Consider the following 16,979-nt stretch of genomic DNA (forward strand, 5'->3'; position numbering starts at 1 on the left):
AGGCACTCTATAAACAAATGGGTTAATTATTCACTTCGGTCACGTGTATTAAGCTAGCGGGGATCCAAACTAGCAATTCTACAATTCACTTAGCAGACGCTTTTATCTAAAGCGACGTACATCAGAGAGTAAGTACAACACTAATCCATTCATACACCGCCACTGAAGCAGCGGGAGCAATGCGGGGTTAAGTGTCTTGCCCAAGGACACATCGGACATGTTGCTCAGCTGGGGATCGAACCCTGGACCTTCTGGTTGAGAGGCGACAAATCTACCAACTGAGCCGCAATTAGAGAAACAAACTACCCAAATCTACGAATAAGGTTAAAATTAATACAGCCACAGAATAACTGTACCTATAACTTATAATACAAAACTTACAGGTCTCTAGGACGCACGCACACCTCTACTGGTACTTGAGTTTTCTAATTGGGCCGTAATTAGTCCGTGCACACGGCCTCGATTCACTCTCCTTTCCTCTGCGCTCAGACTGCCTTTTGTACACACTCACTACACATCTTACTGATTGATGCTTTCAGGTTGTCATTTTGAACGCTGGCAGAGTTTGCCTGCATTTTTTTTGCAATAAAAAACAAGACATTTAACTCTAATAGATGGCCCTGGGTGGTTAATGCTAATTTCCCCCCTCCCTACAGCAGCCATTCCCCTTTTACACTTCCTGTGCATTTTGTTCTGCTCCGCCGTCAGGGGTTAACTTTGAGTTCTCTGCATGTCCTTCCTGACAGCAGAGTTGGATCTCAACTGTTTCTATCAGAATATTTGGCCTGGAGAAGTCAAACAGATCTTTGCAGGCCTCCAAAATACTCAAAGGCCCAGTGAAAACGTTGTGGATCAGGGCTCTACACCGCCACCTGCTGGCATGGATCTGTTATAGTCTGACTTCAGGCAGGCCCTGAATCACCAAGCAGACTTCTCCTCTGTGTATATTTTTTACCTTTATACCTTTGTGTTTTGTTAACTTATGCACACGACTTGATTATGATTATATGTCATGCAAAAAGTAAGGTTAATGGATAAGTCTATTTGTAGAAATTAAAGGGTGGTGACTGTTTAACAAGAATCAAACTTTCAATCTATCAGTTAAAAAGTTAAATTATTGGAATAATAATCATTTCCTTGTGTGTAATGAAAACAATCAGCAGAAGTATGAGATATACAGGGCAGTTTATGGTTATGTTTATGTTCCTCATTGGGAGTGCAGCACTGTGGAGGAGCGAAGGGGAGGATGTCAAAATGTAGCGAATCAAAATTAACGGATTTATCACCAAAAGTTACAAATGAAACAAAAAAACATCTAACTGCGTCATAGCAGAGACAGTAAATTAATTTCATGCTCATAACGTCGGTATAAAAGGAAAGACCGTCCTCTTTCTTTAAGTCGCCCACCCCTCCTCTCTGCGGCGGAATGGAACAGTCCGCGTCTGACGTCATCGCCGGGGCCGCGCTCAGAGGGCTGATAGTGAAGAGGAGGTTGTTGTTTGTTGTTTTGATCGAGAGTTTGAGCCGTCGCGTCGTTTCTTCTTTAATTTAACGCTTACGTTTAAAAGCACAGCTCACGGTAAACACGTCGACACGTTAAAAAAACGCGTTAATAAGCTGCTACATCGAGCGGGAAGAGCCCGGAGACGGCAAACATGAAATGGATGTTCAAAGAGGATCACTCGTTGGGTAAGGGAGGAGGGAGGTGTTGTTATGGTGGCAGGGGGGTCAAAACATGTCTACGCAGTTTATTTTCTGAAGTGTCATGTTTGTTTTTGTGTCACAGGTGAATATATATGAAGGTTACACTCGGGATAAAATCTCTAAAATGTCCGTGTAGCTCACAAACGGGCCTCACGTTAGCTGCAAGCTGCGTCGACACAAACGTCAAAATTAAACCCTTTAAATGTGAATGTCAGCTGATTTAAATATCACACAGTCTGTCTGCATGTTGAAGTAGACGTGTTGGCTCGGTGCACATCGACAGATCATCGTGTCTTTGTTCAGATAGAGTCATAAACTTTGTGCTGATGGAGGATGTCGACACATTAAGCTGTTAATCCTCCTGAGAGATAAAATCACAGATATCTGTGTTTGGCACTTCTCAGCCACCGTAGGGTCTCTGGTCCTAGACACCCAGTGTTTTGATAGTTTATTTTTTTGATCATTGGTCTCATTTAAATCAAAGGTTGTTGTGGTTTTGGTTCTGAAGCGTTTACAGTTGGTCGTTGTAGTTCAGCCGTTTGTGAATCCCCTGACACCGATCTGTGTGTCCGTGACCTTTGACCCTTTTGGGTTTTGTGCTAAACAGAAAGTAAGACCTGTGCATTTTATTTTCGTAAAACGTGAATGTTATCTCTAATGTCGCTTTTTTTTGTCTTTCCAGAACATCGATGCATAGAGTCCGCCAAAATCCGCAACAAGTACCCTGACAGGGTCCCGGTGAGTTTCGTTTTGTTTTGTGTGTCTTTATTATGTAGAAATGAAAGTGGATAGAGTCAGAAATCAGGGAGAGAGGGAGTGGGAACGACATGCAGGAAAGAAGCCACAGGTTGGATTTGAACACGGGCGACCACTTGGAAAAGATCTACAAGAAGAAGAACTACAAGATCACAGGAGAACTACAAGATCCAGGAGAACTACAAGATCACAGGAGAACTACAAGATCCAGGAGAACTACAAGATCCAGGAGAACTACAAGATCACAGGAGAACTACAAGATCACAGGAGAACTACAAGATCACAGAAGAACTACAAGATCACAAGATCACAGGAATAAATAGAAAATGGTGTAAACAACATGTTGCTCTGTCTTTTTGAGGATGATTCGTTGTTCTTTCACCTGTTTTGACGTTTCAATCATCGACTGGAATGGCAGCAAATGGTGATGTAATGGGTGGCGTTGACGGAGGATGGAAATGGGAGTTATTGTGTCTAATTGTGTGTGTGTGTGTGTGTTTCAGGTGATAGTTGAGAAGGTGTCGGGATCACAGATCACAGACATCGATAAGAGGAAGTACCTGGTCCCCTCTGACATCACGGTGGCTCAGTTCATGTGGATCATCAGAAAACGCATCCAGCTGCCGTCGGAGAAGGCCATCTTCCTGTTTGTGGACAAGACCGTGCCTCAGTCCAGGTCAGGACCCGCCCCCGTACATTCTCTGTTCCCTAAATGAGTTATAAAAATACTGAGCTTTTAAAAACAAACTGCAGGGCCTGTAGTCACACACAATCCTCTCAGAGAGCTCGGCTTAAAGAGTTCCAGCAGGGGGCGTCACACGAGACGATCCTCTAATCTCCATTTTGAAAACATGGAGACCACAGACACGAGGACAGTTTCAGTCGAGGGGAGCGACCTCGTTTCAGTCCGGGGAGCGATTCTCTGAACCTCTCCTGTTTTACTCTTTAAAACACGTTTCTCCTCGGCGCCTCTTCAGTTTTATTTTCTGTCATCGCTTCTTTATTTTCAGAGCTGCAGAACAAACAAACATGAACAAAGAAAACCTCCAGGGTTGATTATCTCTGAATGTGAAACTTAAATATCTTTGTTCGAAGTTTGTGATCGTTTTAGTCGACATCTTTGTCAGGCTTTGCTTCTCATTAACTTGTTAGCATTGACGCTAGCTGTAGATGTTAAATGGATGTGACGGATGATGTGGTCACTGTGTCTCTGCTCGTGTTGCAGCATCACGATGGGCCAGCTCTACGACAAGGAGAAGGACGAGGACGGCTTTTTATACGTGGCGTACAGCGGCGAGAACACCTTTGGTTTTTAAAACGAGGAGCCATGACGGCGACCTCGACGACCACTCTGACACCCACCCACATCTAATCACAGCCCCTGGAGAACCTGCAGGAAACCCCACAGATATTCAGCGACATGCGCGACCCGCCGCAGCAGCGGTCGGCGGGATGAGCACGGCGATCACAGCGGCGTGTTTGTTGTGGCCCAGATTAAAGATTGATAGCTTGAGTTGTGTATAGTGTGTGACTTTTACGTTGTTGTGTGTGTGTGTTGTCGTGATTGGAGTGTTTTTAGGAGGAACTTTGATTTGATTTCGTTTGTTTTTCACATTTTTAAATGAAGGCTTGAAGACTTTTTTCTTTTAGTTCTGCTCTCCTCTTAAACACTTCTTTTAATTTAAACGTTTGAATCGAATAGGAAGACCTAACCAATAAAAAAAAATGAAAACCCAAGACGCCTTTTGTCGTTTTTTCTCCCAGATATCAAAACACTTAATTGTTAATTAATAAATGTTGTGTTTGTTTCAGTCTGAAAAGTTTCAGGAAGTCCTCGAACTTCAAGACGTAAGCCGGAGTTCAGCGTCCGTCAGCGGTGATGATCGTTTCTCTTCTGGAGAAAATAAAGGTCTGATATGTACGATGTAGTGAGGGTCAGTTTGGAATTCTTGCTACAACATAAATTCACTTTGGAGAATAAATACAAAGCTGGGTCTTTAGCTTTGTCTTAAAGGTGCGAAGGGACTCTGTAGAGTGAATGGAGTTTGGTAGTTCGTTCCACCACCGGGTGTTAGCTCACAAAATGAAAAGAAGGTACTCCTGGAGGCGTCCATGTTGTGTTTCCAACTTGCAACTGGAACACGGTTGACTGGGATGTGACGACATTCCCAGCTCCGAGTCCAAGAGTTGTGAGGTAACTGGAACGCACCGTTGGGGTTTAAGTCAGCTGTAAGTCAGATCAGGCAGAGCACAGGTGCAGACAGGAAGTGACCAGAGGCAGAGCACAGGCACTGACAGGAAGTGACCAGAGGCAGAGCACAGGGGCAGACAGGAAGTGACAAGAGGCAGAGCACAGGCACTGACAGGAAGTGACCAGAGGCAGAGCACAGGTGCAGACAGGAAGTGACCAGAGGCAGAGCACAGGTGCTGACAGGAAGTGACAAGAGGCAGAGCACAGGTGCAGACAGGAAGTGACCAGAGGCAGAGCACAGGCGCTGACAGGAAGTGACCAGAGGCAGAGCACAGGCGCAGACAGGAAGTGACAAGAGGCAGAGCACAGGTGCTGACAGGAAGTGACAAGAGGCAGAGCACAGGTGCAGACAGGAAGTGACCAGAGGCAGAGCACAGGCGCTGACAGGAAGTGACCAGAGGCAGAGCACAGGCGCAGACAGGAAGTGACAAGAGGCAGAGCACAGGCGCTGACAGGAAGTGACCAGAGGCAGAGCACAGGTGCAGACAGGAAGTGACCAGAGGCAGAGCACAGGTGCTGACAGGAAGTGACAAGAGGCAGAGCACAGGTGCAGACAGGAAGTGACCAGAGGCAGAGCACAGGCGCTGACAGGAAGTGACCAGAGGCAGAGCACAGGCGCAGACAGGAAGTGACAAGAGGCAGAGCACAGGTGCTGACAGGAAGTGACAAGAGGCAGAGCACAGGTGCTGACAGGAAGTGACCAGAGGCAGAGCACAGGTGCAGACAGGAAGTGACCAGAGGCAGAGCACAGGTGCAGACAGGAAGTGACAAGAGGCAGAGCACAGGTGCAGACAGGAAGTGACCAGAGGCAGAGCACAGGGACTCTGCAGATCAAATGGAGTGGGAGAACATGCAGACTCCATACAGAGAGGCTCCTGTCAGACGGGGATTCAAACCAGGAACCTCCTCGCTGTGAGGGAACAACGCCAACCACTGCATCACCGTGCGGCCACATAAAATAATTAAATGGTAATTAATAGTTAAAGGTAATCATTTAAGATGAACCAGAATCTAAACGTGTAAAAAAAAATGTCATGCAGAGTTTCTGTGAAAGTGACGTCTGTAACATCTCTGTGACTTTGTCCTTCCTGTTTTCACTTCTCGCTGCCTTCCTCGGTATCCTGTCTGCAGACTCACCGTGTGACCTTCAAACTTCTCCGAGTTCGTCTTCACATGAACACAAGGTTTTTTTAAAACACTTTTCTTCAAAGTCAGGGGAAGATGTTTTAGTGATGGGATCGTTCCTGAGCAGGTCACACGATGTTTCCCTGATCCAACAGGCGGAGACTTAAAGATTCAAAATAAAAGTTTAATTCAAATAAAATAACGTTTTCACTTCTTCTTACATGAAGAGGAGTGTAGGTATGACACCGTGTGTGTATTCACATTAATATAGTAAGTTCTAGACGGAGGATGATGGGAGAGGGAAGACAGGATCCTTAAACCTTAAAAACAGGAAACTGCTGTTTCATTTCTCTCTGTTTTCACATTAAACCTGAAAGCAGGAACAGAAATAAGTAGACTAATTAAGTTTTCCTAATAGTCTGTTCTCAAAATTCACGGCTGGACAGTTTCAGAGATTCATGATGAGGAAGTGAACATCTTGTCATACTACTGCTTTTATTTTGATACGTCCCTACGACATCCTGTACTACTGAAATCTGACCACACTAGATGATTTCAGCAGAACTGCACTGCATTCTTTTGAAAAATGGAAAGCTTGTAACGCAGAAAAAATTGCAGACCAATGCAGAGCTGACTAAACACTGAAGCCATGTCTGTACCATGTTCCTCTAACACTAACGTGTGTCTCTAGTCCGTCTACAAACCCCCCAATGATAAGAGAAGTCCATCCTCTACGTCTTCTCCCTGCTCCACTTTTCAGAAAATGTGTGCTCAAACAGGCCGTTTGGAGATTTCCCCTTCATGACATCACAAAGGGCAGTAACCCCTCCCCCAGGTGGGTGGCACTCCCACAGCTAGGTGTTTGTTCTGCCCCTCTGAGTCTGCCTTCTCACCGTAAACAATAGGACATGGAGCGAGAAAGCCCGAGTACACCCAAGCCCTTCCAGAGAGGGGGCGTGGTCAGACACAGCTCATTTACATTTAAAGCTCGAGCTCTATTTGCCTGCGTCCTGCATTGTTGTGTCCTGCATTGTTGTGTTAGCAGGCTAATGTTAGCGCTCTTTAGTTAGCTCGTAGCTTCACATTGCATGTAAATTTACATGGTATGACCATGATCTAAAAATGCTTATGTTCAATTTCCACTTACTGCCACATTCCTTCACATCATCAGTTGAAGTTTATCTTTAATGTCTCTAAACCACAACTTCTCGGTGAGTTTTAAACTTTCAGAATTTTAATTTCTGAATAAGATTCTTCATGGAAACAAACGAGGAAGTTAAAAAAAAGGGAACAGATACGTCCTCTCATTCCTTCACCCCATTCACATGAACCAGTGAACTCACTCACACCACAAAACCATACAGACACACACAACCACACACACACCACACAACCACACACACACACACAACACATTAACATGAGGCAGATATTGTCTCATTTAAAATCCAGGTCAGGGCCAAAAGAGAAGTCCAGCTAGGATTTGGGGCGCACTCACACTCGGCCCAGTTGTCCCGTATCGGGCCGTAGCATGATTGCCCCCCCCCCTCCCCATTCTCTCGCTGGCCTGCACTCACACTGCTCCAGGACTATCCGGGCCTGAGCACGGTTACCTCTTGTACATAACGTCGTAATACAACACATCATCAATCAATCAATCAATCAATTTTTATTTGTATATCGTCAACTCATAACAAGTGTTATCTCGAGACACTTTACAAAAAGCAGGTAAAAGACCTTACTCATTGTCTTTTAACGGATTCCCGGCTCATGACGAAACAGCCTTCACAGGCCTAGACTGCGCCGGGCTTGGACAGGGATAGGAGGTGGTTAGTGACTGAGATTTACAGATAGATACATGCAGTAATATGATGTACTGTATATGATAACCTTCTGTTTTAGGGGAGCAAACGAATCCAGAGTAACTCTCAGCGAATCCACTGCACTATCAACAAACTGATGTAGCTGAGAGGGACTAAAGCTATCAATCCAGGGTGTGGTTAAAACGATGAGTAGGTTCGTTTACACCCTGGGTGAAACCAATAGAGTCTAATAATGACATGAAAGCCGTGCTCAGGCTATCATTATCAACATCCACATGGATATTAAAGTCACCTACAACAATTATTCTATCACTGGACTACATTTGATAAAAATTCTGCAAATTCAGATAGAAACTCAGAATATGGGCCAGGAGGGCGGTAAACTACAACAACTAGAACTGGCTGAAAGGTTCTTGAGACTGGATGTGGAAGACTAAGAACAAGGCTTTCAAAAGAAGAAAAATTCAGCTTTGGTCGAGGGTTAACTAAAAGACCAGAATTGAAAATAGCTGCTACTCCACCACCTCGTCCGGTGTCTCGAGGTATATGAGTATTAAAATGACTGGGAGGAGTGGATTCATTCAAACTAACATATTCATCTCGACACAGCCAGGTTTCAGTCAAACAAAGTAAATCAATGTGCTGATCTGATATCAGATCATTCACTAAAAGAGATTTGGATGCTAAGGACCTAATGTTCTAAAGTTGGCAGTGAATTTTCTGATTTTTTTTGCAAAATCGTATTCGTAGTTTTGATTCTAATGAGATGTTGACGATCCACGCCGTTTGGATGACTTATAAAAACGGGTCTGGGCCGGGGGACAGACACAGTACCTGTAGTATAACTACAGATCGATTCAGAATTACAGCTATAGTGACTGGGAGACAGATCTAAGTGTAAGACTGCAGCTCTGCCTCCTGGTCTGAACTCTGAGTTGTTGTCAGGGTTTTGGACTAATAACCTCTGCTATGTTTCTAGATAATAGAGCTGCACCGTCCAAAGTGGGATGGATGCCGTCTCTAGCTAGCAGACCAGGTTTTCCCCAAAAAGACTGCCAGTTATCTATGAAGCCCACATCGTGTGCTGGACACCACCTCGACAGCCAGCGGTTGAGTGATGACATGCGGCTATACATGTCATCACTGGTCTGATTTGGGAGGGGTCCAGAGAACACTACGGAGTCCGACATCGTCTTAGCAAAAGTGCACACCGACTCCACATTAACCTTAGTGACTTCCGACTGGCGTAGTCGGGAGTCATTAGTGCCGACATGAATTACGATTGTATCAAATCTACCTTTAGTCTTTGTCAGCAACTTTAAATGAGATGCGATGTCGCCCGCTCTGGCCCCGGGTATACACCTAACTATGCCCGCTGACTTCGCTAGCTTCACGTTTCGGACTATGGCGTCTCCAATAATCAGAGTTTTATTCTCAGCAGGTGTGTCGCTGAGTGGGGAAAATTTGTTTGAGACGTGAACTGGTTGGTGGGGAACCGTGTGCTTCGATTTTCGACTATGCTTCCCTCGGACAGTAACCCAGCCACTGCCTCCCGGCTGCTCGGGAGCTACCGGGGGGGAAGCCAAGCTGTGTCAGCCCGCACCGGCTACAGGTGGCTGGCTAACTACTGCTGCATACGATGACTCTGACTCAATGGTGCGGAGCCGTCTCTCTAACTCAGACACCCTCGCCTCCAAAGCTAAAAATAAACTACATTTCTTACATGTACCATTATCACTAAAGGAGGACGAGGAGTAACTTAACATCTGACACGTAAAGCAGGAGAGAGCAGGAGAGGGAGAGACAGAAAAAGAAGCCATTGTAAAAAAAGCTAACTGCTAAGCTAGGCTAAGAGTAGGTAGCTAAAATAAACTGTTTGGCAGGTTTGTCGCTAGAGAGAAAGAGTGCTTTTCGATTACTTCTGCTTGTCTGAACGTACAGTGTGTTGGAAACAACAGTCGTAAGTCGTAAGAAACTAGGCAAAATACCCAGTCGTAGTACGTAGCACGTTCATCAAAGGGCATGCATGTCTTTAAGTGATCATGAAGACAGGCGGACTCAAAAAACTAAAATTAAAAAACTAAAAGGGACGCCAAGAAGCAGACAGAAGAAGCAACCATGGCAACCACTCGCGGGCTGAGTCCCTGCGGATGTTTTTGTTATTTCTGAAACGCCAACAACAACCCATAGAGCGGTCCACTTTCTTGTTTGAGCACGGTTGCGTTCACACCTCCCGCAGACTGTACTCGAGTACACGTGAATCGTGAGACCACCTCTTCAACTCAAATACGAGTACATTACGTCTGTGTTCACACTGAGCAAATGAACCGGACTTAAGGGTCGAGCGTACTCGGATCCGGGCCAGATACAACCATATACCTGGAAGGCCGGAATCGATTATACTTGGTGTCCTCGTTGTGTACCAGTGCGTGTGCTTGTGCGTGACCTGTACCGTGTTGTAGCACACCTCCCTCATCCGTGACAGGACCAACGAAATGAAATGACCGCAGAATCGAGCGCTCATACGAGTAAAACGAACTGGACTTTGAGGGTGAAGCGAGCTTGGACACGATACTGATTGCCTTGTGTGAGAGCACCCAGATTCACTCTCACACTGGTAAAGGGCGGTTGTCTCTCCTGGCTGGCTCGCCAAATATCAAAGCCAGAAGAGACGCGTGGATTTGTCTTTTATCACCTGAACCTGCATTTGTACCTCTGTTGATTATTTCTTATGTTTTTCTCCTTAAATGGGTTTTGATATCATTTCCAGTAATTTGCAGTGGGCGTGTTTTTACCTGCTCAGTCATGTGGCAGGAGGCAGACAATCATCATCTTTTGGACCTTTGTTTTCCCTCTTGTTTAAAAAATCAACAAACTTATCTGGACTTAATATTTTATTTTGATACGAACGAGTCACAGGTACAGGCCTATTTACCCCTAAATTCAGTCTGTCTCGGCTCCGTATCGTTAGCTGGTTTTTACTTCATTCTATGTGTGTGCTTCCACTGGAACAGCATTAAAACTTTGTGTTTTTATAGTATTGAAGTACTTGAAATCGGTCTTGGTCTCGAGACCACTTTTTGAAGGTCATAGGAATCTAAAGCATTTTTACTTGTTCTTGTCTCGGTCTCAGACTGGGCGGACTCCGGTTTTTAAATCAAGACTGGTTAAGACCACCACTGATCGGCTATTTCTCCACGTCATCACTGTGGTTAGAAGGAAAACGCCTCTTTCTAAAAGAACAAATAATTTGTAGTTAGATTTTTGTCCCCCCGTTACGGCCGCAACCTTCCCGGTGTTACGATCTAAGTTAGTGACACGGCCCCTGCAGACAAGATGTCTCAATGGTCTCCCCCTGCCTTGGCCTCGGTCTTGGTCTTGACTCTGTCTCGATCTTTAAATGTCTTGGTCTCGTCTAGGCCTCAGAGCACTAGTTTTGACGGTTCAGAACAATGACCTTAAGTGTGTTTGTTGATGTGTTTTTTATACTGTTTCATACCTCGTACATCTAAGGAACTCCTTGGTCTCAGCACTCCAGCTGTCCGGCGGTGCAGCTCCGCGCTGCGCTATGAGCACGCAGCCTGTGGGTGTGGAATGGACGAGTTTTCAATCTCAGCCGCTACAATATCTTTGTTTTTAACCAGTTCATATTTGCTCGGTGGATAAATTCCCAAAAGCGGCGCAAGAGAAAAGAAACTGCCGGAGATATCCAGAGTTCAGAGCATGAAGAGTTTACATCCAATCCACGGAAAACAACACACCAAGTTTCATTACCCAGAAACGTTTCAGACACCAAACTGCGGTCCAGCACCGACACAATCTGTATTCAACCGCATGAGATTAAGATTAGGTTCAACTGTAAACCTGAACGGGTCGGCCACACTGTGTTCTTGTTCTGATAGAAAGAGGGCCCGGCTGTTTGCTGTGATGCTGCAGAGACTGAACACATCCTAAACTGTTAATCTGTCTCTTTGTCAGTGCAGTGAAGGGGTCAGGATGATGCACCGACACGATTCTTTAAACTTCTGGTTGTGCTCACACGTTTAAACCCGCCTGTAGAAACCTCTTTTTCTTTTCAGTCTACCTTTATTCATCCAGGACGTCCTCGGAAATCAAACTTTTCTGTTCACAGCACGATTTCAAACAAATGAAGAAGGCATAAGACTTCTAGCAGCTTCTTGTTTTCTGTGTAGTGGGTTACCGCCGTGATGAGAAAAGAGAAGACGAGGAAACAGAGGAGGAAGCAGCGGCTGTTTCTTAGAAAGTATGAATAACTCTATGACAGAAGGAGGGCTTCAGCTGTGGATAAAAGGGGCAGAGAGCAGCGTTCAAACACACACATCTGATCCTGAAGATTAAAGGCTCTCCATCCAAACAGAAGCTCATCCGTCCGTCTGCTGAAACATGAAGACTGTGCTCGCTCTGCTGCTGCTCGCTGTCATCTGCAGCCTGCATCACCACGCTGCAGGTCAGCACCTCTGCCTCACGGCGCTCTGCTATATGTCTCTGTTTAAAGTCTGCATTCAAGGTGTGTATTAAATATGTGTGTGTGTGTGTTTGTGTGTTTTCACAGGCCAGAGAAACATGTTTGAACCAACATGCTGTCCGAGTGTGGCTAATAAAATCTTTCAAGAGACAAAGGTGAAACAGTGGACGAGCACTCCCGGACACTGTAAAATCAAGGCGATCATGTAAGTACACAGATGATTCATGTTTACATATGAAGACCATGTTATCAGGTCAAACCATCAGGTGTTGCAGTGATGGAAGCGGGCAAGAGAAGTGGTTCAGATAGAAGTGATTGTACCCGACCTAAAAAACCTCTGCATGTTTCTAATAAGCTCCACGAGCAGAAACGTGCTCAAACTAGGATCAATATTGGAGATGCTTTTGAAAAATGGAGAGAGGTTAGAACACAGAAAGGTTTACAGACCCATGCAGAGCTGGATAAACACTGAAGCTTCAGAGTCCACCACATGGTGACCTGTGTGAGCATCGACTCTAGAGAGGAGGGGGGGGGACAGCTCTCTACAATGTTTAGAATTTGGACTGTAGTACCCATTTAAAACACTAGGGGTCAGAGTTACATATTGCTCCTTTAGTTTAAATCTTTGAATGGGTCGTTATTGTCATGGAGTTGTGCAGCAGTCAGAGGGGGGGGGGGGGGGGGGGAATAAAGTAGAAATAAAGTCAGTTGTGTTTTGGCTTCGTTGCTGCTTAAAAGTTTGATTCACTCTTTGTTCATCTTTGAGCTCTTCTTCCTCTTTCTTTGATTTGAACTGCCCTCATGTTTTGTGTTGAAACCTGAAAAGTTTGATTGAAGTTATTAAAATAGTTTGGAGGCATCATTCAGTATTTTAAAGCACATGTACTCATTAACAGTATGTAAAGTCTTTAACAAGCATTAGTAAAAGTCTGCTTCATTTCTGATTAAACAGTTTGAAGAACTCTCCACTAGGGGGAGCTGTTTGCTTTCTGGACATTTCAACCTGTTGAAGTTATAAAGACGTTGACTTGAATTGATCATTTCCACTTTTCATATTTATTTTAAATAGATTTATTTTGGGGGCTTTTTTACTTTTTGCAATAGGACAGAGGAAAGAGAACGAAGCATAGAGAGGGGGGGGGGGGGGTATGGCATGCAGGTCGGACTTGAACCCAGGCCGCCAGCTTTGAGGACTTTAGCCTCCTACATCCTAGACCACATAAACCGAGACCAAGACATCACCCCTCACAGTGTGGAGGTTCCTGGTTTGAATCCCCGTCTGACAGGAGCCTCTCTGTGTGGAGTTTGCCTGTTCTCCTCGTGCATGTGTGGGTTCTCTCCGGGTTCTTCCTCCCACAGTCCAAAGTCATGCTCGTTAGGTTAACTGCTGACTCTAAATTGTCTGTAGGTGAGAATGTGAGTGTGGCTGGTTGTCTGTCTCTATATGTCAGCTCTGTGATTGGCTGGTGAACAGTCCAGGGTGTAACCCCGCCTCTCGCCCAATGACAGCTGGGATCAGCTCCAGCCCCCCGGTGACCCCGAATGGGAAAAGCGGTTTAGATAATGGACGGATGGAAACACTTTGAATTTCCGAGTTAATAGAAGAAAAGTGAGAACGAGAGGAGAGAAGTCTGACTTCTAACTTCTCCTTTTCAGACACCGTTTGTTTTTTAGTATCTCATTAGAGGAAGCTGTTAAACAATGTGAACAAAGATGGATTATTATATTTATAGATGATGGTACGGTGACAGGAACAGTTCCTCGTTCTAACCTCCACACGTGTGTTTTATCCTTTTTTTCTCCACAGAGTCACGACTAACAAGAATAAGAGGGTTTGTGTCGACGAAGAGTCGGACTTGGCAAAGTTGCTGAAAAGTCGTACGACAGCTTCAACTGTGTGATCTCACCGACCCATCGGAAACAGAAGAAGATTTAAAAGACAAGCGTCTGCTTTTTGAATCGTGACCCCTTTAATATGATGTCATGTGAGTCCATGTCTGATCCGCGACCCGGCAGAGAAGACGTTTTAAAGTTGTGATAACGTGTTCGTCCTGATGAAGCCGTCAGGGAGGATATTTATACTGAGAGTTGATGAATGTAAAAGGAAATGCCTCTTTCTGAATAAAAGCCTATTTGTATTCAGTGTTGTGCTCGCCATGTGAGGAGACACTGGGTCAGCTTCTCTTTAGCTCACCGTGCCGCTTTAAAATTTATAAAGACCGAATAAAGATCATGCAAACAGACAGCTCCTGGTGCCGCCTTGAGATATCACACACTGACTGCAGAGATCGACAGTTCAGGAAGTAAAAATCATTTTCTCCACAGCTGATTTGATTATCAGCCGTGATGTCATAACCATCACAGGTAGACTGACCACGAGCGAGTGTGAAAAGATGGTTTATTTTCATGAAGGAGACACAAGTTCGTCTTATATAATAATAATAATAAACTGGTTTTATAAAGCGTTTTTTTTTAGAATCTCAAAGACGCTTTGACAAAGAAAAAAAGCAACCAAAAAAAAACAAAAAACGACGAGGACAGTACAATGAAGACATCATTTAAGGGCGGGGGATGGGAGCAGGGGCGCCGCCAGGAACTCCGGGCCCCGTGAAAATATATCACATTGGGCCCCTACCACGGCCCAAACTAACCAGGAACATTTCTATGACCATCACACAAATGACCCATAAAAACTTTGAACAACTATGCTTTGTTTTACACCCTGAAAATGGAAGATAAATAATCACTGTAATATTTCCTCATAGCTTAAAAATTATTTAAACTTTGTAATATTTGCACCTTTCAGACAGTTAAAGCATTTCCAGCAGCATTATTCTACTTATTAACTTGCTATAGTTAATGTTCTAAAGGCTTTTATTGTCTAAACTGATCTTATTGGTTAGCTTATTGAATTAAAAATTCTACTGGCATTAATGATAAAATGTAAACATACAATAAATCTGAATTAGATTCTACCATGACATTAAAAAGAGGCTGTAATAGTTCTTCTCTGTTCTGACTTCACTTTAATTCTTCTTGTTATCATTTGTCTCATCTGACATTCAAAATATTGTTTTTTGGGCAAAAGTCGCGGACTCAGTTTTGCTGCTAGCGCGACAACAGGTATCATATGAATTGACAGTTTACAAAGAATCTGTTGATATCTAATATGTTACTGTAGCTCGCTGGGAAAGATGCTAAATATCGCTCCAAAGTGGACCCTCCCCACTGGGGCCCTGGGTAGTCAGTCCCACTTTTCCCCCCACTACGACACCCCTACCCGTCCTGAGGCAAGGAACTACATATCCCACAATCCATTGCGAATGATTCTGCTTCTTCTTAAATTAAACTTTCATCGTTGTTATCGTGTTAATACAAGTGTTTACTATGTTGTATTTTATGTTGTGGAATATAGAAACTTAATTCACTGCGGCATGAGAAGGTTATTAGCTCATTTCCTGTTAGCTGGCTAGATAGCACCGAGGGAATGCTACTCTTAAAATCATGCTATTTTTTTTTAATTACCAACCCTAACTCTCACATAAAACAAACTTCAAGGACAGCCTTTTTTCACCTTGGTAATAAATCTCAAATCAGGCATATCCTGTCGCAAAACAAAGCAGAAAAAGGAGTTCATGCTTTTTGTTTTTTTACTGCTTTTCATTAAATTGTCATAATGATATTAAGAAGCTCTGATTGTGTATCATCAAAGTTTAAAGCTTGTTTACTCACTGCTCTTTGTCACCAATCATTCCCCAACTTCCATATGAATGATTTTAGTGTGTTAGTGTGTGTGTGTGTGTGTGTGTGTATGTGTGTGTGTGTGTGTGTGTGTCACAGTCTGCTGCTTGAGGACAGCAGGCCGTGCTGAAGGTTGGAGGAAATAAGGAGGTGTTGGAGGACAAGAACAAGTGACTGTTGGACTTTTGAATTTCTCCATTGTTTTGGGAGCGGAGTGTGTGTGTGGTGCCAGCAGATTAATGTTTGGATAAGTGTGTGTGTGTGTGTGTGTGTGTGTGTGTGTGTGTGTGTGTGTGTGTGTGTGTCCGGTGTGTGTGTGGAGACAGAAAGAGGCTCTTCATTCTCTCCATCTGTCGGCTGAAACACAAACACAGTCAGAGCAGCAGATGTCTGTGTGAGCAGAGTTTACTTCACACTACAGAGTTTTCCACTCCTGAAAATCTTCTAGAACATGTCATGCTGGTCGTTTCTGAAAACTCCTGAAGTGTCCTGTTCACGGGGGGAGGTCTCAGGAGACAGGATGTATGGCGGACACAGTGACCGAGTCCGACTCCGAGTATGAAGCATCTTCATAACGGGCTCAAAGATCTCACTGGTGGCAGGATGTAAACATCGTCATCCCGCCACCCGCCCGCTCACGGTGGATTTTCATGAATATTTCCTCAGCAATGACCATTTAATTAAAAAAAGTCAAACCCGAGGTCGGACCGGGTGTCGTCCAAAACTGCCGACGTTGGGGGCGTGGTCTGTGTGGTGGGATTCTTGTATGAAGCAGCAGTGACCTCCGTCGTCCAATCAGGCGTCTCTGCTCGTCAACATAGTGGCAGGAAGTGGACGCTGGAAGGAGTTTTACTGAAGGAGAGTTTCAGTGACCTGAAACATAGTTTGTGTACTAAACAGAAAAAGCTAAGTGTTCAAAAATATCCGCCTACGTGTGGACGAGGTCTGAACCCGTGCAAACGCTCCCCTCACTGCGCTGACTGTGCGTCGGTGCTGTTAAAGTAAATTATACACCGGTACTGTGGAGTGGAAAAACAACCGCCAATCTGAGGTCGAATCGTTGGCAGCAGGCGATGCTACTCAGACGTCCATC

At 44.6% G+C, this 16,979-nt stretch overlaps 1 protein-coding gene across 1 annotated transcript; it reads left to right on the plus strand.

Annotated features, from left to right (window-relative positions):
- Positions 1-1,456: 1,456 nt before the first annotated feature.
- Positions 1,457-4,197, plus strand: LOC132975797 (gamma-aminobutyric acid receptor-associated protein-like 2). The gene is made up of 4 exons (XM_061040626.1): positions 1,457-1,689; positions 2,387-2,442; positions 2,964-3,136; positions 3,686-4,197. The coding sequence occupies exons 1-4, from the start codon at positions 1,656-1,658 to the stop codon at positions 3,774-3,776; spliced, it is 354 nt and encodes a 117-aa protein (XP_060896609.1). The 5' UTR covers positions 1,457-1,655; the 3' UTR covers positions 3,777-4,197.
- Positions 4,198-16,979: the final 12,782 nt, after the last annotated feature.

This window comes from Labrus mixtus, chromosome 1, assembly GCF_963584025.1.
Source record: "Labrus mixtus chromosome 1, fLabMix1.1, whole genome shotgun sequence".
In the NCBI taxonomy this organism is placed as follows: domain Eukaryota; kingdom Metazoa; phylum Chordata; class Actinopteri; order Labriformes; family Labridae; genus Labrus; species Labrus mixtus.

Bases quoted from the DNA above. Each gene is read 5' to 3' on its own strand.
- LOC132975797 (XM_061040626.1), top strand. From the start codon at position 1,656: ATGAAATGGATGTTCAAAGAGGATCACTCGTTGG. The intron at 1,690-2,386 runs GTAAGGGAGGAG...TTGTCTTTCCAG, and splicing joins CAAAGAGGATCACTCGTTGG to AACATCGATGCATAGAGTCC. The intron at 3,137-3,685 runs GTCAGGACCCGC...CTCGTGTTGCAG, and splicing joins AAGACCGTGCCTCAGTCCAG to CATCACGATGGGCCAGCTCT.